At 32.3% G+C, this 20,274-nt stretch overlaps 1 protein-coding gene across 1 annotated transcript; it reads right to left on the bottom strand.

The window, feature by feature from the left end:
* On the bottom strand, nt 1–2,910 carry LOC129216318 (protein MMS22-like). The gene has a single exon (XM_054850532.1). It carries the CDS (start codon nt 2,908–2,910, stop codon nt 106–108), a length of 2,805 nt encoding a protein of 934 aa, XP_054706507.1. The 3' UTR covers nt 1–105.
* Between the last annotated feature and the right edge of the window lie 17,364 nt (nt 2,911–20,274).

The raw sequence follows: 20,274 nt of genomic DNA, 5'->3' as shown, positions 1-20,274 counted from the left end.
TCATAAACATTAATATAATTTTATTTAAAATGTTTATAAAATGTAAAACAATAAGCACAGAAATTAAAATTTAAATTCATGTCTATAATTACAAAAAGACAGACTTTACCCTTTAAGAATCAATTTCTTTTGTAATTTAGCTATTAAGTTACGAAGATTGTTTCTAAGCAACAGATCTTCGCCAGAGCCTCTGCTATTTTCCAACATTTCTGACGACTTCAGCAGAAAAGGAATTAGCTCAGACATCACATGAGGCACGTTTTCAATAAAATAATCAAATAAATGAAAGCCTTTTATGTATGATAATTGTAATTTATCTGTCACAAAATATTCCAAGAGCGGAATGAGTATTGTTTTACCCATTGTAGTTTCAATACTCTCTTGGAAGTAACTCAAGATTCTTCCCAATAAATTTCGAAAAAATTCTCCTTGGGCATCGTTGGACTTCATGTACATATCAAAAATACTTTTTATCAGAACATCTGCTACATCTTTCTTATAAAGTGCTGGGCATAACTTGAACACTTCAAAGCAGAACTCAAAACTATTTGTGTTGACGGTGTTACTGTTGGCAACAATATTGCATTTCAATAAATCCAATGTGAAATTTAGTGCATCTGTCGTCAAACCGTTCGGTTTGTGAAGAGTACTATCAATCAACAACTTAACTAAGGGATTACTTGATGCTTTGTAAGTTCCGATATACAGCATAATAATATCTTTGATTTCCCTTTCAATGCATTTATCGTTACGATAATCGAGCTTGAACAGGCCTTTAAGAAAGCATGGAACATATTCCTTGATGGAGCACAACATGACAGACTGCGCAGTTTTATCTTTAGGAAACACTAGATGTGGAAATGCCATTTGATCCAAGAGTTGGGGTAGTATGCTGTCAGCACTAAACTTTTTATGCAGTAAAACAGAACAAGATTCCACAATCTGAGCAGTTATCTTGTACACGTAATTTAACGTTGATGAATCAGGAGATGCTTTGATTTTTGAAACGGCATAATCTGTATAGTACTTGAAATATTGGTGCATCACCTGACGCATTTGGCATTTTTCTTGAAAGTTTTTACATTTATTGAAGGAATCTTCTATCAAATGAAAGAAATTTAGAGTTAAAATTTCATGATTATCAGACTTAAAATTTAAATTCTTGATTTCAGGAAAATGCACTAGTAGTTCACTTTGGAGAAGAGCTTTGCTGGTAAAATTCAGCATATCACTGCATGCAGGAGGTAAATATAAGGCACACTTTAGCCAAGAATAAAATACCAATAATTTAGCATTATGCATTTTCAAACAAATTTCTGACATCAGATCTGAGTCATCGAGCACGAAGCATAAATAGCGGCACATCACGGCACAATTAGTGCCCTTTTCAGTGACAAAAACTGAAAATATTTTGGAGAATGTTGGCACTGAATCAGAGAAAAAAGTAGAAAATTGGCAAGTTAATGAAGTAAGCGCATATGCAATATCAGAAACTATTGACGAAGCTGTATTACTTGCAGAAAATTTCAAAAGGAAGGGATAAACATTTTCAAAAACTAATTGTACAAGCCCAATACATTGAGTATTTACATCAGTAAAATTTGCCTTTTTTGATAAATCTTTAATTTTAGAAAGTATACTTACAAATATGCTGAGAATATAATTCAATTCACTTGCTCCACAAGATGGCAACAGCTCAGAAAAACCATTTGAAACTAACTGATATTCAAATAAACGAAGGGACTCACTTCTTTCAAAGATCTCACACATGCCATCAATATAAACAAGTAATAAATTCATCACATTTGTTTTAAGCATGCTATCTTGCTTGATTAAAGCAAAATAAGAACAAAGTGAATTGAAGAACTTTGAACTCTGAGATACAACATTTTTCATATCATGGCCCTTTTGCTGACAAATATGTATCAAAACAAACATGGCTTTCCAAGCAATTGTTTGCTTTCTGTGATCGGCAGTAGTTTCAATCATTGCAGCAAGTTCACATATTTTTGTCAAAACTTCAAATTGTTCAGATATAGATATTGATAAAAGTATGGAAAACATATTTTGTAATCCTATTTCCGTTAACTCTTTCATTTTTTTCAGAACAATCTTGCTATAGATTCTTCCTTTAAGAGAACGCCAAAGATTCCCCCTGGGAGAGTCCAACTTTAGCTGAAGAATCAAAATTTGCAAAAAAATATCAAAACTAGTCTTTTTATTATCAGCCTTCGGGTTTGATGCAAGTTGGTTTATGTAATCAAACCAAGTAAACGCATTTCTGTAAAGATACGAGAGGCTTTTCATCTCTGCCCCTGGAAGAAAGAAAGCACTTTCTACTTTTTTAATAAAAAAATCTGTAAAAGGTAACAAAACGTCCCCTTTAGGTTCCCATAAGGTAACTAACTGCAGAACATGACACAAAACCCCACGCAAAATGTTTTCACTATCACTTAAGCTGCCTGAAAGTAAAATATGAATTATATACTTGGCTATAGAATAACCACTTCTTGCTATTTTCTGTTCATCCAATGCACCAAACACATCATACTTATAAAGAGATGCAATATGGGAAATCAGCCAAAAGGATGCTTCAGTAGAGACATTAGAATCTAGCGAATGACCAGTCAATAACAAATTATCAATGGAAATTTCGCACAGCTGAGAATTTCCTTTTACTACAATTTGCAATATCTTTGAATAACTGTCCCAAAACGAGCTTTCTTCAGTTTCAATTGGATTGTTATCAAGTAAATATATGATCATAATCCAAAAGTCACGAATACAATTACATATAAATGGTGAACTGTATCGAGTATTAACTGTTTTGAAGCGACTGACAGATGTGTAAGATAAGTCATAAAGAACAAGTGCAGTTAGTTGATTAAACGAATGAGATTGACAAAACATATCATTATGCAACACCTCATTAAATTCCAAGGGATATGAGAGCTGACCAATTAAATACATAATTAAAAAACAATTACACCAAATATCTAAACAAGAGTGGAAATAGTGATAATAATGTTCTGCAGTTTGGCTCATATCGCTGAAATCTCCTACATGTGTTACATTTGAAATACTACTAATACATCCAACAAACAATAGCAAATTTTTTACCTCCTTCACTAAAGTACTCAGGAAACTTATCATTTCCTCTCTTTCTGCCGGTGTTTCATAATTTGAATGCACTAGATTTAGACTGATATTCTGAAGATAAATTTGAAAATAATGAAAACAGCCGCAAATGTCATTTCTAAGGCTTTCTATTTCCTGCAAACAATTTTTTTTACTCAATACGTGAACACTTTCCATAGCTAAAGTTTTGATGGAATGGAAACTTTTTTTCAATTCACAAAAGAGGTACTTTGTATTGATCCACATTGCAGTTTGGGCTGGGTACATTTTCTTAAATAATCGAATATTACTGTTATCAGGTACTTGTAACTGTTTCTGAACAAACTTTTGAAAATAGCCACTACTTAAATAACCAAGATGTTGGTGTCTCTTGCAAGCAAAGCAAGCCAATTCCTTTGGTAAATAATCAAAATTAGACATAACTTCAGAAATACTGTGCATCTTTCCAGATGATTAGCCACAATCAAGATTTTAAACTTATTTAGAATGATATGAACTTATTGCAAAAAAAGCATTTAGATATATAAATCATATATTCAATAAATGTTATCTACCCTCTCACTTAACCATTCAGCATTTTGGGATATGGACATGAGTCTGCAATGGTGACAAACCTATTAAAATAAAGAAATTTCATAAATTTGCTTTATAAACCATTTTAAAGAAAAAGAAGATTTGTACGAAAAGTATTGTCGGTGAATTGATTATAAGACATTTGAAGATTTGACTGGCATAATACAGATAGAATTTGTTTCCAGTGAGATTTCTAGCAGGATTGCGTTTTGGACTGTCCAAAACTGGTTTCGAACAGATGGTTTTTACCGTCCAAAACTGTCTCTAAAAGTATGCTAAAGATAAAGAGGTCTAATCTAATCAATTTGTATTTACTGCAGTATTTGTAACGCATAAGTACAGATATTAATAAACTTTAATTAATGAGTATTTATTAAAATTTTTCTACGAAACGTTCATTTGAAAAATATTGTACTTAAAAATTACCAATAACTCTTTTACATGAAAACTTCCTTATGTAACAGTTGGTACAGTTAAAAAGGAAATTCACAACACTACCAAGACAACTAATTTCAGCTCCATTCATAACTCAAAGGAATGTCATTAAATGCACAATATTTAGATGCAAATTTTAAAAAGATCAATTTTTTTAGTGTTTTTTTTTCAAAAAAGTGGTCTTGTCGGTATCCGTCGTTAGTTTTGGCCGCCTTTGTCACTCCCAAAAGCTTTTCTTCCAGTAAGTTCTGAACTCTGAACTGTGTGAGTTTAATAACTTTACTTCTGGAAAAAGCTCTGGAAGCAATTACATAAAATGTCTCTGGTGGCCCAAGCTCGATTATTAGCAGGCCAAAATGGAGTTTATTATGTGTAATCTGGAATCTTTAGGAGTTTGGATTTCAAAAGAGGGGAAAAATTTATCTGTTTGCTTTGCTACATCTGCGTAAAACTGAAACTCATCCACGTAAAATAACATAAAGGTGTCAAATCTTAAACCTCATAAAATAAACCCGCATAAAACGAGGGACTACTATAAGAAAATCAAGTAATTTGAGGATGCATTTGCTATTTTGAAGACTTTAATTTGTGCTGATGGAAAATATGGAATAAACTGTCAGCCCCGCTTAAACAAATAAACGAATACCCCGCTTATTCTAATAAAACCTCCTAGAACCGAATAGTTCTCCATAGGCGCAATCCCAGTAGCAGAAACTTTCTAGCCAGTCTGTGACACTATTTTGGGCAGTTGAAAATAATCTGCAGCATTATTTTTACTTTTATTTTTAGTTTTCATAAAATACACAAGTCCCTTGAAAGGTCATGATTCAGATATGTTTCAACTGGTCAGTGGCCACTAGACCCGAAAAACTGGGAGGGGGGGTGTCACTACTTTCATAAAAATAAATAGAACTCTGCACACAATGAGAAACAATTATTCTGTTCCTATTTATTTAAATGTGGAAAATTCAAGTTAAAATAGGTTTTTGAATTTCCTTTCAAAAAATGAATAAATAAATAAATTAGTGAATGAGAAGTGGGCAGGAAACTGCATTTTAGTTGAATGTGTTAGTTTATAGCAGAGCTTCCAAAGTAATGAGGATCAAATACAATTTTGCAGATAATAGTTCATTTTTCATGAAAATAATTAAAAAAAAAACATGATTTATTGTACATTTTATGTTATCTTCAATAGTTTGTATTGAAGTAAACTGATCAAAACTTAATCCAATTCTTTTTTAGGGAACTTAGGTAAGTAATGGTCTTGTGTATTTCCATCTTGCGAATGACCAAACATGGCTTCTACGCGAAAAATTCAATGATTATAAATTGATTTTTTAATTTGCAAAGTAATAAATAGAGAGAGATTCAAAATCCCCGAAATTCAGTTTTTAGCACATTAGCCTCTAAAACAATGATTATAGGATAATATTGTAAAGATAAAGTTTTGCGTTTTTCAAGACAATAATTAATAATTATCCGGAAAAAAAAGGCACATTTTGCACAATTTTCAACAGCATGAATTGCAATAAACATCCAATTCCGTTTATAAAAACGTAGGCACTTAAAGAGTCTTGCGTACCAACATCTTGGGGATGACCAAACATGGCGACTACGCCAAAAATTAAGATCTTAATTTCTGAATTTGTTGCTGAAAAATAGTTTAAAAACAAAAATCCTCATGAGACTACACTTAAGTTGAAAAGTTTTAGCGCTTTTGCGTCTGAGCGATGAGGATAAGGTGAAATTTTAAATATAAAATTTTTTATTTCTCAAGAAAACTATTTTAAAAAATCCAAAAAAAAAAAAAAAGATTTGCTGCACAGTTTAAATCATGTTTATTAGTTTGCAGTTAAATGAAACATTCAATTCTCCTTTGTTTTGGAAAACGTAGGCATAAGCATCTTATCTACTTCGATTTATGAATGACCAAATATGGCGACTATGTTTCTAGCTGAAATGCCGAAGCATCCATCGCTTTAAGGTTGAAAAAACGAACTCCGAACGATCTTTTTGCCAAGTTGTATTTTTTTTTTCTTTTTTTTATTATTATTTTGTTTTTATATTATTTTTGTTTTTTGGTAAAATTATCTGCAGGCTGCTGAAAAATCTGCGGCGCACGTCTCGCAGTTTCTGCTACCGGGGGCGCAATGTTAGAAAGCCCCGCTTAATTGAACAATTTACCTGGATAATCGAACAATAGTTATCAGCTTTCATAAATTTTTTTGCTGAGAAAAATTTTTAATAAGTTAAAAATAAATCAACTGATAATAATTACTGAAGTAAAAATGTAAAACAGTATTTTTTGGCAATAACGGGAGGGAAAAACAACTTTCACATTCCATCAAAGCATTTCCAATATGCTATCTAATTTTTTTTATAGTTGCCATTACCAACAGACAGTCGATGATTAAATTAAATAATTCAACGGAATATAGACATTACAAACTAAAAGAAATCGATAAATATTAATTATGCAAAATACGTTGATTGAGGAGGGAGAAAAGAAGTTAGAAAAGTGGAGAGACGTGCTCACGGGAGTCACCAAGGGTACAGCAGTACCCCCATTAGCTAAAAAAATAAATAAATAAATAAAAACAAGAAAAAAAAAGAAACAATGAAATTAAAATAGAGCATCATAATGTTTTGCTGTAATGTGCAGACTGCTGAAATGAGACTGAATTGACTGTGGCTGACTGGCAAGGAAGCTTCTCATAACCAGCTTCAATATCACGCACCCAATCTCCATCATTTCTTCTTATATGCATATCAGTTATTTTGCATTAGCTTTTTTTTTTAAATGTTTTCATGAAACGGTGCTGCAGAGAAGAAGAAATATTTCACTAAATCAAGCCAGGCTAATTTGAATGGGAGCTCTTTTTGGCGTCCTTCAAATTCGTTTTTACCCCTTTTTAACAAATGAAGTTCAAAATATGGGCCACCTATAGGGTATACCTATGGGGCATACCCTATGGGGTCTAGTTTCTCCGGTGAACTTTAATGATGGTGCCCTCCCGCATTCATTTCCCCAATTCATTTTTGAAAATAACATTAACAATTTATTATAAAATGTTAGAACCTAATCATAAGCAAATTATTCCTGCAGAAGTAGGGGGATCTAGGGATTTTTTCCATAGAAAAGCCTCGAAATTGTTATTGAAAAAAAGTAGTTTTAGACGATCTTTGAAAATGGAAGGAGAAGTTCGAAGTCTCTTCCCATGCAAATTTTGCAATTTAATTTCTGAAAGCGCAACTGTAGATTACCTTCGACTGTTTTTGAGAGGTTTTCCTCCAGTAATATTCGAAATCAGAATTCTAAGTTTTAGACGATTTTAAGTGATGTTAGAGGAAGGAGAGATTCAAGGCTCTCTCTCTCTGGAAATTTTTCGAAATTTAAGCTCCAAATATGTTATTTTAGTCTACGTTCAGAAGGGGAGGAGTTTTCAGGGACTGTCTCTTGGAACATTTACGAAATTGAAGTCAAAATTTATGATGACCTTAAATGGTTTTGACAAGAGAGGAGACGCTCTCCCGAAGTTTTTTGAAGTTGACGCTTTAAAAACGCAGGTTTAGTCGATCTTAAGTAATATTTCTGCGAGGAGTTTGCTCCCCTTTTAATTTGTAACATATACTGTATCTTATTTGAATAATGCTTCAAAATATCTCTTTTTCCATTGAGAGGTAAGATGCCGCCCCCTTTTCGAAAAAGAGAACTTATCTGAGGTGGAAAACCGTCCCTAACCCTTCCCAGATACATCACTGCAGTGTTGAAGTGTTGACCAAACCCATACTTGCAAAATTCTTCTTTTTTTGACAGAGTGGGAGGCATTATGGATTGTCTCTGTTTTCCTTCTTGCTCTATTGTTGCTAATCTTCTTAGAAAAAATCATTAAGGTAACCAACTTTAAACTCATAAAATTTTTTCGAAATGATATTGAAAATTAAGGCCCCTCTCCCTGTTGCACCCTTGGCGAGAGTCACTTTTATATCCTTAAAAGGTACTACATCAATCTAACAGGGTTAAAAGTATTTTTACTGAGACAGCAAATGCTTGTATTTCAAACAAATAAAAATATCAGGTTGGGAATTGAAAATTTCATTATTTAAATCCAAAGCACTCAAATGGTTTCGGAAAAGAAAAACTCGGGGAGGGGGTCCTCACGATATTTTTATCAATAATCAAAAAAAAGAAAAAAAGATAGGGACATAGCAAAGAAAGAGAAGGGAGGGAAGTCCCCGAAACGTTTCCCCTTAATTTACGTTACCAAAAGTAGACTAAAAGAGCGTTTTTGAAACTTTGTGAATTAATTCTGTAGATTTCCAAAGCCCTTTCTACTTTAAAGTCCCTTTCTACTATCTTCATCAGAAACGACTTACAATTACATTATTTAGGAAACGTCAATTCCCAAATGCTTCAAGGATAGTACTCCTACTCAAATTCCAGAGAAACGCCCAACCTAAATCCATGAGAAATGCACCCTATTCATCTTTAATGATTGTCTAAAATTTCGTATTTACAACCCCAATTTGAAAGGTTCTACAGAAATGCATAGTAACAGTAAAGTTTTAAAAACTAAAAAAAAAAAAAAAAAACTCCTGTATGAAACGGTTTTGATTTAGGGCTTCATATTTGTGGAAGAGGTCACATTGGTTGTTTGTGTATAAAATGCTTGAAGTACTTAAAGAACAATTTCGGTCAAATGATTTTACGTTGCAGAACATCGTCAAGTATTTTGCTTTGGGGATCGGGAGTCCTAAATCAAAATCGTTTCATACAGGAGGTTTTTTTTTTCTTTTTTCAATTTTTAAAACTTCACTGTTGCTATGCATTTCTGTGGAACCTTAACCGATTGAGGTTCTCCAAAAATATTTTATATGCTTTCTAAAATGCATAGTAAGAATTCTGTAAAAATCCAAAAATAGGTGTCAAACCAGATTTCTTTGGTTAATTTTACATGGCAGAAAGGAGCAATTAAAATAATGTTAATAAATAAATAAATTACTCAAATAATAAATAATATGAGTTGAATTAGGTAGCATATAATAATACACTTCAGAACTTTTTAAATAGTTGATATATTTTCAGGATTCAAAAGGCTTGAAATCTCAAACAAGACATGCAATTTTTGGTGATGGACTTGTTTTAATGTTGGCATGTTTCCAAAACATACGTTTATGGAGGAAATTGCAGTGGATGAAGATCAATTGAGAAAAATATGAAAAAGAAAAACCAAAAATGCTAGAAAAATCAGAATATTTTCAAAATTTAAATAAGCAATCTTTTAAAATAGAAGCTCTAAAACATGATGTGTGGTAGTATCCAGAGGTATATTGAACTCCTAAATTTTTTTTAGAAGAGCTTTAATAATGTTGAAAGAGGGAATTTGGGGTTGTTAACTGGACTTTTTATTTTTTTAATTAAAGGCTTATAAACACAATTGTGGGCCATCTTTTGGTAGGCGTTAGGGAAAAAGAGGTTCAGGGACTCTCTTATGCCAGTTTTTAGAAATCGAAGTTCCAAAAAAGCAATTTTAGATGATTTTCGGAAGTGTTGCACAGAGAGGGCTATATAGGGATTTGTTCTGGAATTTTTCCTAAATTGTAGTCTTGAAAACACGATTTCAGGCCATCGATGGTAACTTCAGAAGAAGGGGTGAAGCTTAAGTACTTAACCGCAGCTAATTTTCAAAACTTAAGTTCCAAAAATGTTATTTCAGGCCACCATTGGGGCCATTAAGGAAAGGACTTAGTTCAAGAACCGCTTATCTGGGCCCTCCTAGGCTGCGGCCCTATTTTTATTTGTTTTTGATAAAAATTTTGTGGGAAAACTTCCTTAAGTTTTTCTTACAACATCCGAAAACATTTAACAGTTATGTTTTTTGATAGTAATATTTTAGGTTTCCATACTTATATTTTTATTTATTGAAATACAATAAAACTTAAGTTAAAATTTTGTTTTACTTCCGTTTTTTACCTTTGAACTTTTTACTGATAGTATTATGGTGTGGCTCTTCATTACAATCCTTTAATCCCTCTCTTTTTCTTTTATATTTTCTTCTGTAAGAAAAATATTTCTGCAGCCCTTGTATTTTCTTCTAGTTTGCTGTAAAATTCGGCATAACATTTTCATTAAGAAAATAAAAAAATCCAAATGTCAGAGGCCTTGGCTATCATATTTGTTTATCCATTCATTTTTACTTTCTTCTATATCTAATATATAGAAGAAAGTATTGGATTCGTGCAAATTTTGGAATTTCGAAGGATTTGAATGTTTTGAGGCGTGCTGAGTCCATTTCGACTATTTTTGGATAAAATGTCTGTGTGTGTGTGTATGTGTCTGTGCGTGACCAGTTTTTTGTGGCCGCTCTACAGCAAAAACTACCGCATGAAATCGAACGAAATTTGGTCCACATATGTGCCCCTATGTGAACTTGTGCTCATCGGTTTTTGGCGCGAATTCCTCCAAGGGGGGGTGGAGCAATGGGACATTTTTTGAGTTATGCGTGCTTGCTATTCCTCAGGAAGTAACTGGCAGAATGAAACAAAATTTGGTCCATATGTTGCCATTAACAGGAACAGGTGCTGATTCAATTTTGGTGTCAATAACTCAAACGGGGTTTGAGCTATAGAACGTTTTTTGTCGTCAATTGTGACTGCTGTATCTCAAGAAATGATGAACGTAACCAAACAAAAATTTATCAAAAAGTAGCTCTTAGAGGGTATAAGAAATGATTCTATTTTGGCGTCAGCAGCTGAAAAGGAGGTGGCGCCAATCGAACGTTCTTTTTTCTCCATTGTGAGTGCCATATCTCAAGAAGTAATGCTACGTTCTGGTTTTAAATATGACTTGTCAATTGTCATCGGATTCTAAAACGTGCTGAATACTATTTTTTTCCTTAAAAAATGTTTGAAACCTATATTTCGGCTGCCCATAGTTACGTTTTGCCATCGGCCATTTAAAACAGAAAATAATTGTCTTTCGGCCCGTCTTTGAACCATTGACCAACAATCGGCATCTGTTTATCGGCCAAAAATTGCCATTGGTCAAGCTCTAATATTTCATACATAAGATGAATCTATTCAGCTTACTTTTAAAACTAAGATAAGTTCTCTAAATATACTATAAATTTTTAAGATTTATAAATAGGTTATAATACATAGATAAGAAGTGCTTTGTTTTATTATTTGCATAAAAATAAGGTTTCCATCATCATGCACGTTTTAGTGTAAAAGAATAGGCTGGGCAATTACTTTTCTTAACTATATTAGTGATGGTGTATAAGAAAAACTGCACATTTTTAATTGGTTCTGTAATAAATTAAACTAATTTTGGAGTAAAAGCAATATTGCAAGAGTGAAAATCATTTTCACACACAGAAAGAGGGATCTATGTAGTTTTGCCTGTTGAAATTAAGATTGTTTAATGCAGTCAAGTTAAATTTAGTACAACACATTCTTAAAAAGCAAAATTCATTTATAAAATACAATGAAATGATTTAAATTAATGATTGTTAAAAAAATCCCTTAACTCAAATCAATTTATTTAAATCAATTATTTTTTTAAACCACTTGATTTGAATCATGATTTAAATCATGCTGATTTAAATCAAGAAACCCTGCACTACTACAAGACTTGGGACTTTAGACTTGTGTTCATACTTCACAGCATAATCAGGGACATTACTTTTCGCACAAACCTTATAAATCATATATTTACTAACAAATAATTAATAACTTACTATTCATGATATCAGTGGTTTCACATGCTATATACAGGGTCTCCTAGCAAAGATGATACAAACAAGGCAGGAAGGTTTCAGCAGGAATCTCACCATTACGTCCAGCTTTTCAGCATAAGCTAAATAAAAAAAAATAGACTTAACTTTTATGGTTGAATTTTAAAAGTTCCAATAGCTTTTCAACATAAGCTGAATAATAAAAAAAAAACAACATAACTTTTACTATAGAGTCTTGAAAGTTCCGTTTAATTCGAGGTGCTTTATTTACATTTTAAGGTATCTTTTTAATAGATCAAAGATGATTTGCAGTAAAATCTGAAAATTGAAATATTTTTCTTAAACTTCCTAAACTGCGTAAAATAAAGTAATAAAAAGGCATTAAGAGGCCAGAGGTGACAACATCCCCAAGTGCACGAAATATTAATTAACAGATATGAGTTAAAAGATCCCTTGGCGACAATAACTTTTTATATATGACTTTAAGTTAGAAATGCCACAAAGAACAGTTTGGACAACACACCAAATATCGAAGCTTTGGCCAACAAACAGTCAAAGCTTCAGCTGCTGTTCATATTGAGCTTTTTAGCATTGAAGTTGCAATAAATGCATGTAATAAGATACTTAAATCCAAAATGTTTAGATATGTACAGTGTCATACAACATTTGAGCTTACTGTTCTTTGAAATATATTTTATAATTTAGGTACCTATTTATTTTTGTTTTGCATTGGTAGTCGCAGATTACTATAAAAGCAGATAATTGTAACTTGCTGTAATAAATGAATAACATGAAGCTTTATTTGGGACATACAAAGCAAGGTCTGCAGTTTAGTTGAATTACATAATAATCAGCCGTTGAATATAGAATAATTTGACTAGAGGGTAGCTACTAGAGATGAGAGGGGCTCGCCCGGGCCCGACAGCTAGCGCTCTAGAACAGAAGATAGGTTTCGGACTTGGGCGGGCTTTGACTCAAGCTAAGATATTTAATTGTCCATCTCCAAACAAATTCAAAGCAAAAAAGCATTATCATGCTGTGAGAAAAAGAAACAAACATATGAAAATTAAAAAAAAAAAAAAATAATATAAATATATATATATATATATATATTGCAATATGTTACAGAGTAATGCACTTGACGTGGAGCATTTTGAGAAAATTTAGAAACTTCTATTAATGAAGAATATTCAACATAACATTCCATATTTAGTTGTTCTAAAACAACAGCTGAGACTAACATTTCATTAAATCATATCAGACTGTTGAAGGTTTTTGATACAAGAAAGTTTCCTTCAGGCTCGGATTTTGGTCCGAGACAATATTACCTGGGCTCCGGCTCTCAAAAATGAGCCCAAACTCATCTCTGGTAGCTACTATTTCCAGGGATGCACCTAGGCAAACAAATATTCTGTTCGTTCAGTCGAATACTTTAGCATTCAGCAACCAAAAGTAAATAATTTTAAACATAAGGTACTTGTCAGTAATCCAACGTTATTAAGCACAAAACTTGCAAATGATTGCAGACACGTGTTTCGGTGTTACAAGGAACACCTTTTTCAATGCAAAGAAGTGTGAGCTTTTGGATGAAAAGTCATCCGAGAAAAGCTTTTTCTCGGATGACTTTTCATCCAAAAGCTCACACTTCTTTGCATTGAAAAAGGTGTTCCTTGTAACACCGAAACACGTGTCTGCAATCATTTGCAAGTTTTGTGCTTAATAACGTTGGATTACTGACATTTTAATTTTTCAGCACAAAGGTATTTATTCTTTATAAGGTACTTGGTAAATAAAAACACATCTTTTGAAAAAGTTAATGAAAGTTACAGTACAGTACTATGTATTGAATACTTTCTTAGAGGGAGGACATTAAAAAAAGCTATTCATGCAAATAAAATATAGGGACTAGCTCATATAAACCTAATAAAATCCTATATCCTATGAGACCAGCTTAGTCAAGTCCATACCCAGAAATCCCAATTCTCGGGGTTCCCGCACATGCTTTATGGGTACCCTAAAATGGGGTGACTTTGCCTGATTTTAATTCAAAGTTTCTCCTCTCAAAAGTAGATCAAGATTTTGCTTCAATGTTCTAAGATAGTGCAATATCATCTCTGCTTTGTGTATAATCGGGGTTCACCTATATATATCGGTCAATATATATCATGATATTATATTACGATATACATCCCATATTTATTTTGAAAATATCATGATATTTTGATATTTTCAATATTTATTTTTTTAACTACGGTATTTTCAATAAAAAAGTATATTAATCATAGTAATATTGTTAATTTATTATTAAAAATAACTAAAAAGTTATTTACTATATTTTTATGATGTATTAATACATTATTAATATAGCAAAGTAATATATTTCTTTCTTATTTGTATTTTGTATTCATAAAAATATTAGTAATATAACAATTTTTTAATTCATATTAAAAGTGATTAACTAAATATTAAACATTGCTAAGAAACGAGCTGATGTGTGCCTCACATGACTTCCTTTTACTCCAATTTAATGTCATTTTCCCATTGTTGATAATTTTAATGTGATTCAATAGTTTACTCTCTAAATATCACCAACAGTGGCCTAATTAAAACCAGATTTAAAAAAAAAAATCGCCAAATTTGTAGCCAAGTTGGCGATTAAAAGACTGGCGATATATCGCCAAGTGTCCGCCAAATTGTAACACCACTTGAGTTTACATTGAAATTAACAATGATTTCCGCCCAAAAAGGGGCAAAAGACCCCCATGGAAACACCCGAATGCAACGAAAAGAGGTGCACAACTAGACCCCACTGGGAGTCTACGTACTAAGTTTCAACTTTCTAGGCCATACCGTTCTTGATTTATGCGACATACATACGCACATACATACATATGTACATACAGATGTCACGAGAAAACTCGTAACTAACTCGGGAATCGTCAAAATGGATAGTTTGCATGTCTATACGTTCTTAGGCACTTGAAACGAGTTGAAAAAAAATCTCAACATTCATTCGGGGGTGACCAAAATGGTATTTAAAGTCAATTTTTGAGTGAAAATTTTTTCGCGAATACAATACTTCCGTTTTTGTAAAAGGAAGTAAAAAAGAAAATGTCTTAGGATGGTACCGACTAATGAATATTTATTTCTGAATCATATAACTGTACAAAAGTAACTAACAGAAGAAAAATGAGTAAAACAGCTAATGCTAAATTAACTCCATTAAAATTGATAGTAATGTAGAATGAAATATTAGATTTAAAAAACTGAAAGAAACCTTTTAATTTTAAGTTTACATATTGTAATTATAATATAAGAAAATAAAGAGTGATTGAATGCGCATTTACTATTTTGAAGACTTTGTTTGTGCTAATTGAAAATATCGGATATATATCAAAATATCCGATATATATCAAAATATCAGACATTTTTGATATTTTCGACATGGGCGGATTTATGGGGGGACATAGGGGGGCAATGCCCCCCCCAGTTTTGGGAGGACTTTATGTAGTAACAACACATCTTCCAAAAATTAAAAATATATATATATATGATTTTTTCTTTTTTGAATAGTTTAGAAGGGCATGGGTGGATTTATAGGAGGGGGGTGGCATAGGGGACAATTCCCCCAGTTTTGGGAGAACTTTATATAGTAACAACACATCTTCCGGAATCTTAAAACAAAAAAATCATGACTTTTTCTTTTTTGAATAGTTCAATGAAAATGAAGAGAAAAGCGAATGTACTTTTCTGATGGGAGAAAAGAAAAGGGAAAAAGAGAATGAACATTAAATACATATAGTACAGCTGTCACTGGAGTAGATTAATTGACCTTTTGAGAAATAGTCGTAAAAATCCTTTAACTGTAAAAACTGACGAATTTTCGTAAAAATTACAAAAAATCAAGCAAAAATTTGCAGGCAAGAGTGAATTACAAACAGGGCCGAATTTGCCTATAAGATAAACAAGCTATTGCTTAGGGCCCCTGCTTTGAAGTGGGTCCCTAACTCCTAAAAAAAATTCATGATTCGTTCCTTAAAAAATGGAAATGGCTTGAAGAAACTAATTTCATATTTAAGTGCTTGAAAACCTTGAATATTTGGAAACGTGTGGCTACAAACCTTAAATTTTAAAATTTCTAACAAATGGTAGAGGGGGAGGAATGCCAAAATATGTCTAATTCAGCTCCTTGCCACATCCTGTATTAAAAATGTAAAAATCATGGTTCTCACGTTTGTAACATATTATTTGAAATAAATTTTTGTGACTCACATGTTTCATATCTTGCTATTTATTCAATCCTGAATGCAGCATTTTGGAAGTTCTTTTGTATTGATTGCTTTTATCTTACTTCTTCTGCATATATTGTCTATTTGTTTAGCACTGAAAAAAATACACACTACTTCTATTTCTTTTCATTTTCTGCCCCACTTGCAACTGAAGAAAAGTTGTTGTCATGAGAAATCTATGGTTTCTTTTTTCTTTTAAATTTTAAATAGCTATTTCTCACAAAGTTAGAACAGGACTGTAAAAATTTACAATCAAGTACTAAAATATCAGAGCCTGGAAAGTACAAATGAAGTGCGTTAAATAATTTTAATTGTTCTAGAGTCCTTGAAAATAATTAGATAAGTCTTTGAAAATCCTAAGCAAAGTGGGTTCCAATTACTGCTACTGCATATTGTTAATCTGTTCAGTCAGGAAAAAAAAAAATACTTTTTCTATTCCTTTTCGTTTTCTGCACTACTTATAATTAAAAAACGGTTGTAATGAGAAATCTATAGTTTATTTTTTCTTTCAAACTTAAAATGGCTGTTTCTTACAAAGTTTGAACAATACTGTACAACTGTATAATCTAGTTATCAATTTCTATGTCTATCCAATTAACCTTTATAAGACTTCAAAATGCAGAATTTTATATCTATTTTACAAAATTTCTTCCGGGGGAGAAACCCCCGGCCTCCTAAAATTGGAGATATTCTATTTCCCACTTAAAAGGGAGCCCTGCGTCACTCTCTTAATACCAGTTCCCTCTCTTAAGGTCAATTCAAAAAGGACAGCATGAAAACACATTAATGAAAATGACACACAAAAAAGTAAAGCATGAACTTATGCATCACAGGAAACAGACAAAAACATGGGAGTGGGGGGGGGGGGGCAATAAAAATGTTGCTAAAAAAAATCCTGCCCCCCCCCCCCCCCCAGGAACTCAGTCCTAAATCCAGGGGTGATTGTGAGTTCATCAAAAAATACCTGAAAGTTTCAAAGCGAGAACAGGGGGGGGGGGGGTAATCTTTGGCCCCTATTACTTAAGTGCACCTTTGGTATAGTATTAAATAGATCTGAGTCAAAATATTGTGTTTACATTTGATTAAATTTTTAATGGGTTACAAAGTTACGTTTGCGCTGGTGTTATACAAATTATCTTGACATTTGTCCATCTTAAGGGATAGGTGTCCATCTTAAGGCTCTTACAGGTATATTTGATGAGCATTATAAAATTAAAAGAAATTGCGGAGGTAGGGAGATAAAAGCACAACAAAAAAAACATAATTCAGGTATTTTGGGACATAAAAATACCGGAAATACGTCCGAAAATTCGGTGAAATACCGAAACACAATCACCCCTGTAAATCCGCCTATGATTTTTGAACCCTGTGTAGAATGCACTATGAAGAGGCAGAACGATTATTGAGCAGTTATTAGTTAAACAGGTTCTTTCGTTTGCTGTAAGGCAATAGAAGGAAATTGTAGTGCACACTAAATTACATCTGTGCTGTCCACGTGTTAAGTCAGTAAGTATCGTCTGTTATATTTTCCTGTTGCTCTTTTAATAAGGAAGAAGTAGCATTTTCATTTTTTTTTCAAAATCATACACACTAGGTATAAACCTTGTGGGCAATTTCACCCCTGCTTTATTTGAAATTTGGGGTCAGTTTACCCACTTGATCCGTACAAAAAATGGATTTTTACTTGAAAATGTATGAATGAATAACAATTAAAATATATGTCTGTATTTGGGGAAGGTGGGGAACCTTGAGACACTTTTTAGATAATGATTTTTAGAAATTTTATTTTCAAACCAATTTTCACCAAGCTTAGCTGAACATGCAATTTAGACATTTTTGCTTCAATTAAAATTTATTTTACTTCATTATTTCATCACATTAAAGTTTCATAAAAAAAAAGTAAAAAATCATTACAACGTCCCAAGGTGCCCCACGCGGTGGGGCATCTTGGGACCAGGGTTGCCAGATGTCCCGGATTTCAAGGGACAGTCCCAAATTTTGAAAAATTGTCCTGCGTCCCAAGTATTTTCTACATGGGACGACTTTGGTCTCATATTCTAGCTAATGACAACATTTTACAGTACGAATCAGTAGTTTAAGGTAAAAAATAAAGTAAAGCAAAAAATGTGACTAAATTAATAGCAGCTGTTCCTATTGACGTCGATCTGTATACTGAACTACGTTCTGTTGCTTGTTTTATTCTTTGAGTTAAGAGTTCCTTTAAAAATGTACTTACCCATAAACATACTGAGAGGGATCTTTCGAAAGCTATTGAAACATGATTACTTATCACCCCCGAAAAATACACCATGACCAGTAATTGCCCTCAACAAGGGCCCGATCAAGATATCGAGGGGCACTAAGACAAGTACTTTTTTGGGGCAACCTGTATTCAAACTTTATACCTTTAGCCGTTGGCTGAAAGTTTTAGCCATAGACTAAAGTAATTTCAGCCGTTTAGGGGCATCTAAATATCGGAGGCCCTAGGCCATGGCCTATTCAGAAATCAGGCCCTCCCTAAACCACAAAATTTTCCACCTCCCAGGGATGCCCTTCCCCCAAGAAGAAGAAAAAAGCTTCATGGAAATAATTGTACAAACTTGTAGTTTGATTTATTGGGACAAATAAGGAATAAAAATAGAGACAAATAAATACGACATATATATTTTTAAAGGAAAAATAAACAAAATATGCTTTAAGAAAGAATGTAAAAAATGACATCAGTTTTAATAATGAATATTTTTTCTAATGTCATAAGAATTAAAACGATGTCTAAAAAAAATTATTGAAAAAAGAAATTCGTATTTCTATTTGGAGATCGTTAAATTATGTTTAAAAGAAAGAAGAGAAAAAAAAATTCTAAAATAATAAAAGCGGCGGGAAAAAAAAATTGCTAGCGCAGGTGATAAAGGCGCCAAAACTGGTGCAGCTGACGATTAACTACATTTGTCAAACTGGAATCCCCCTCTGGTAACCTTTAGCTTTTCGTATACTGTGTTGTCGCCAACGGAGGTTTGCTTGGCAATTTTCGCGCAAAATGGCTTTCGTTCGATCATAACCAGCCATGTTTCTACTGTAATTTATGTATTGTTCAATGTGTAACGTATTAATTATGCAAAATACCAATGGATTACAGAAGATAACATCATAATAATCTTTTTATTGATGTTAGAAGACAGTGGATTATAAAAAAATTATAAATAAACGGACAGAATTATCGGCGTCAAGATCGTAACGCGATTTGGACATCTCACATGTATGTTTAAGAAAAATTATTTTTCTTCTAAGATACTGCATAAAAGCTTATGAAAACACTTTTAAACAATTGAAAACTGATTCTGAGGATCGATAAATACCTTTAAAACGAAAACATCATATACTTAGTTCTCAAATAATAGCATTGTGAAGATCGCAACTTTTGGACATGCATCAAATTTCAAACTTACTTTTTTCTAAAATCGTTTACAAAGTAAATAATCTGTCTTTACTTTTGTTATTTGTGTAAAATATTAACAAAAAATTATTCAGTGTAAGATTCATGCCTTTAATTTTTTTTTGAAACGTATGGAAATAATTGAAAAAAATTTTTTTTTAATGGTACATTTGCTCAGTTAACGTTTTGGTATGTCCAAAATTGTGCCATTTAGCAAAAAAAAAAATATTTTTTAAGGGCATTTGAAGAGCTTTTTTTCCATAATTTATGTCAATTCTTGTCTCTATACAGCATTATAATTTACCTCAAAAATTTTAGAGTTAATTAAAATGAAAGTTATTTGGTGTTGAAGCTTCAAAGTTGAAGTCTGTGTTTGCTCCCACCTTTTGAGAACTGCCCCATTAAAAATACTTACTGTTTAATTAAGACTTAAAATGATCTACTTAATAAGTTAAATCACATCAAAATATCCATTCAGAGAACGTTATCATAACCAACATTATAATTCTAATTTACTGAATAAGTGATGAAGATCTAAAAATTGAAAAAACACAATATGTTGCCAATTTTCAGAAAAAAATCACCTTTGAGAAAATTTAAAATATTATTCTATGGAATTTTAAAAAAAGAAAGATTTATTGGACAAATAAATTCGCAACTCCAACGAACT

The sequence above is a fragment of the Uloborus diversus genome, chromosome 1 (assembly GCF_026930045.1).
Source record: "Uloborus diversus isolate 005 chromosome 1, Udiv.v.3.1, whole genome shotgun sequence".
In the NCBI taxonomy this organism is placed as follows: Eukaryota; Metazoa; Arthropoda; class Arachnida; order Araneae; family Uloboridae; genus Uloborus; species Uloborus diversus.
Note: the sequence above shows the minus strand (reverse complement) of the source record. Positions and strands in the feature narration are given on the sequence as shown.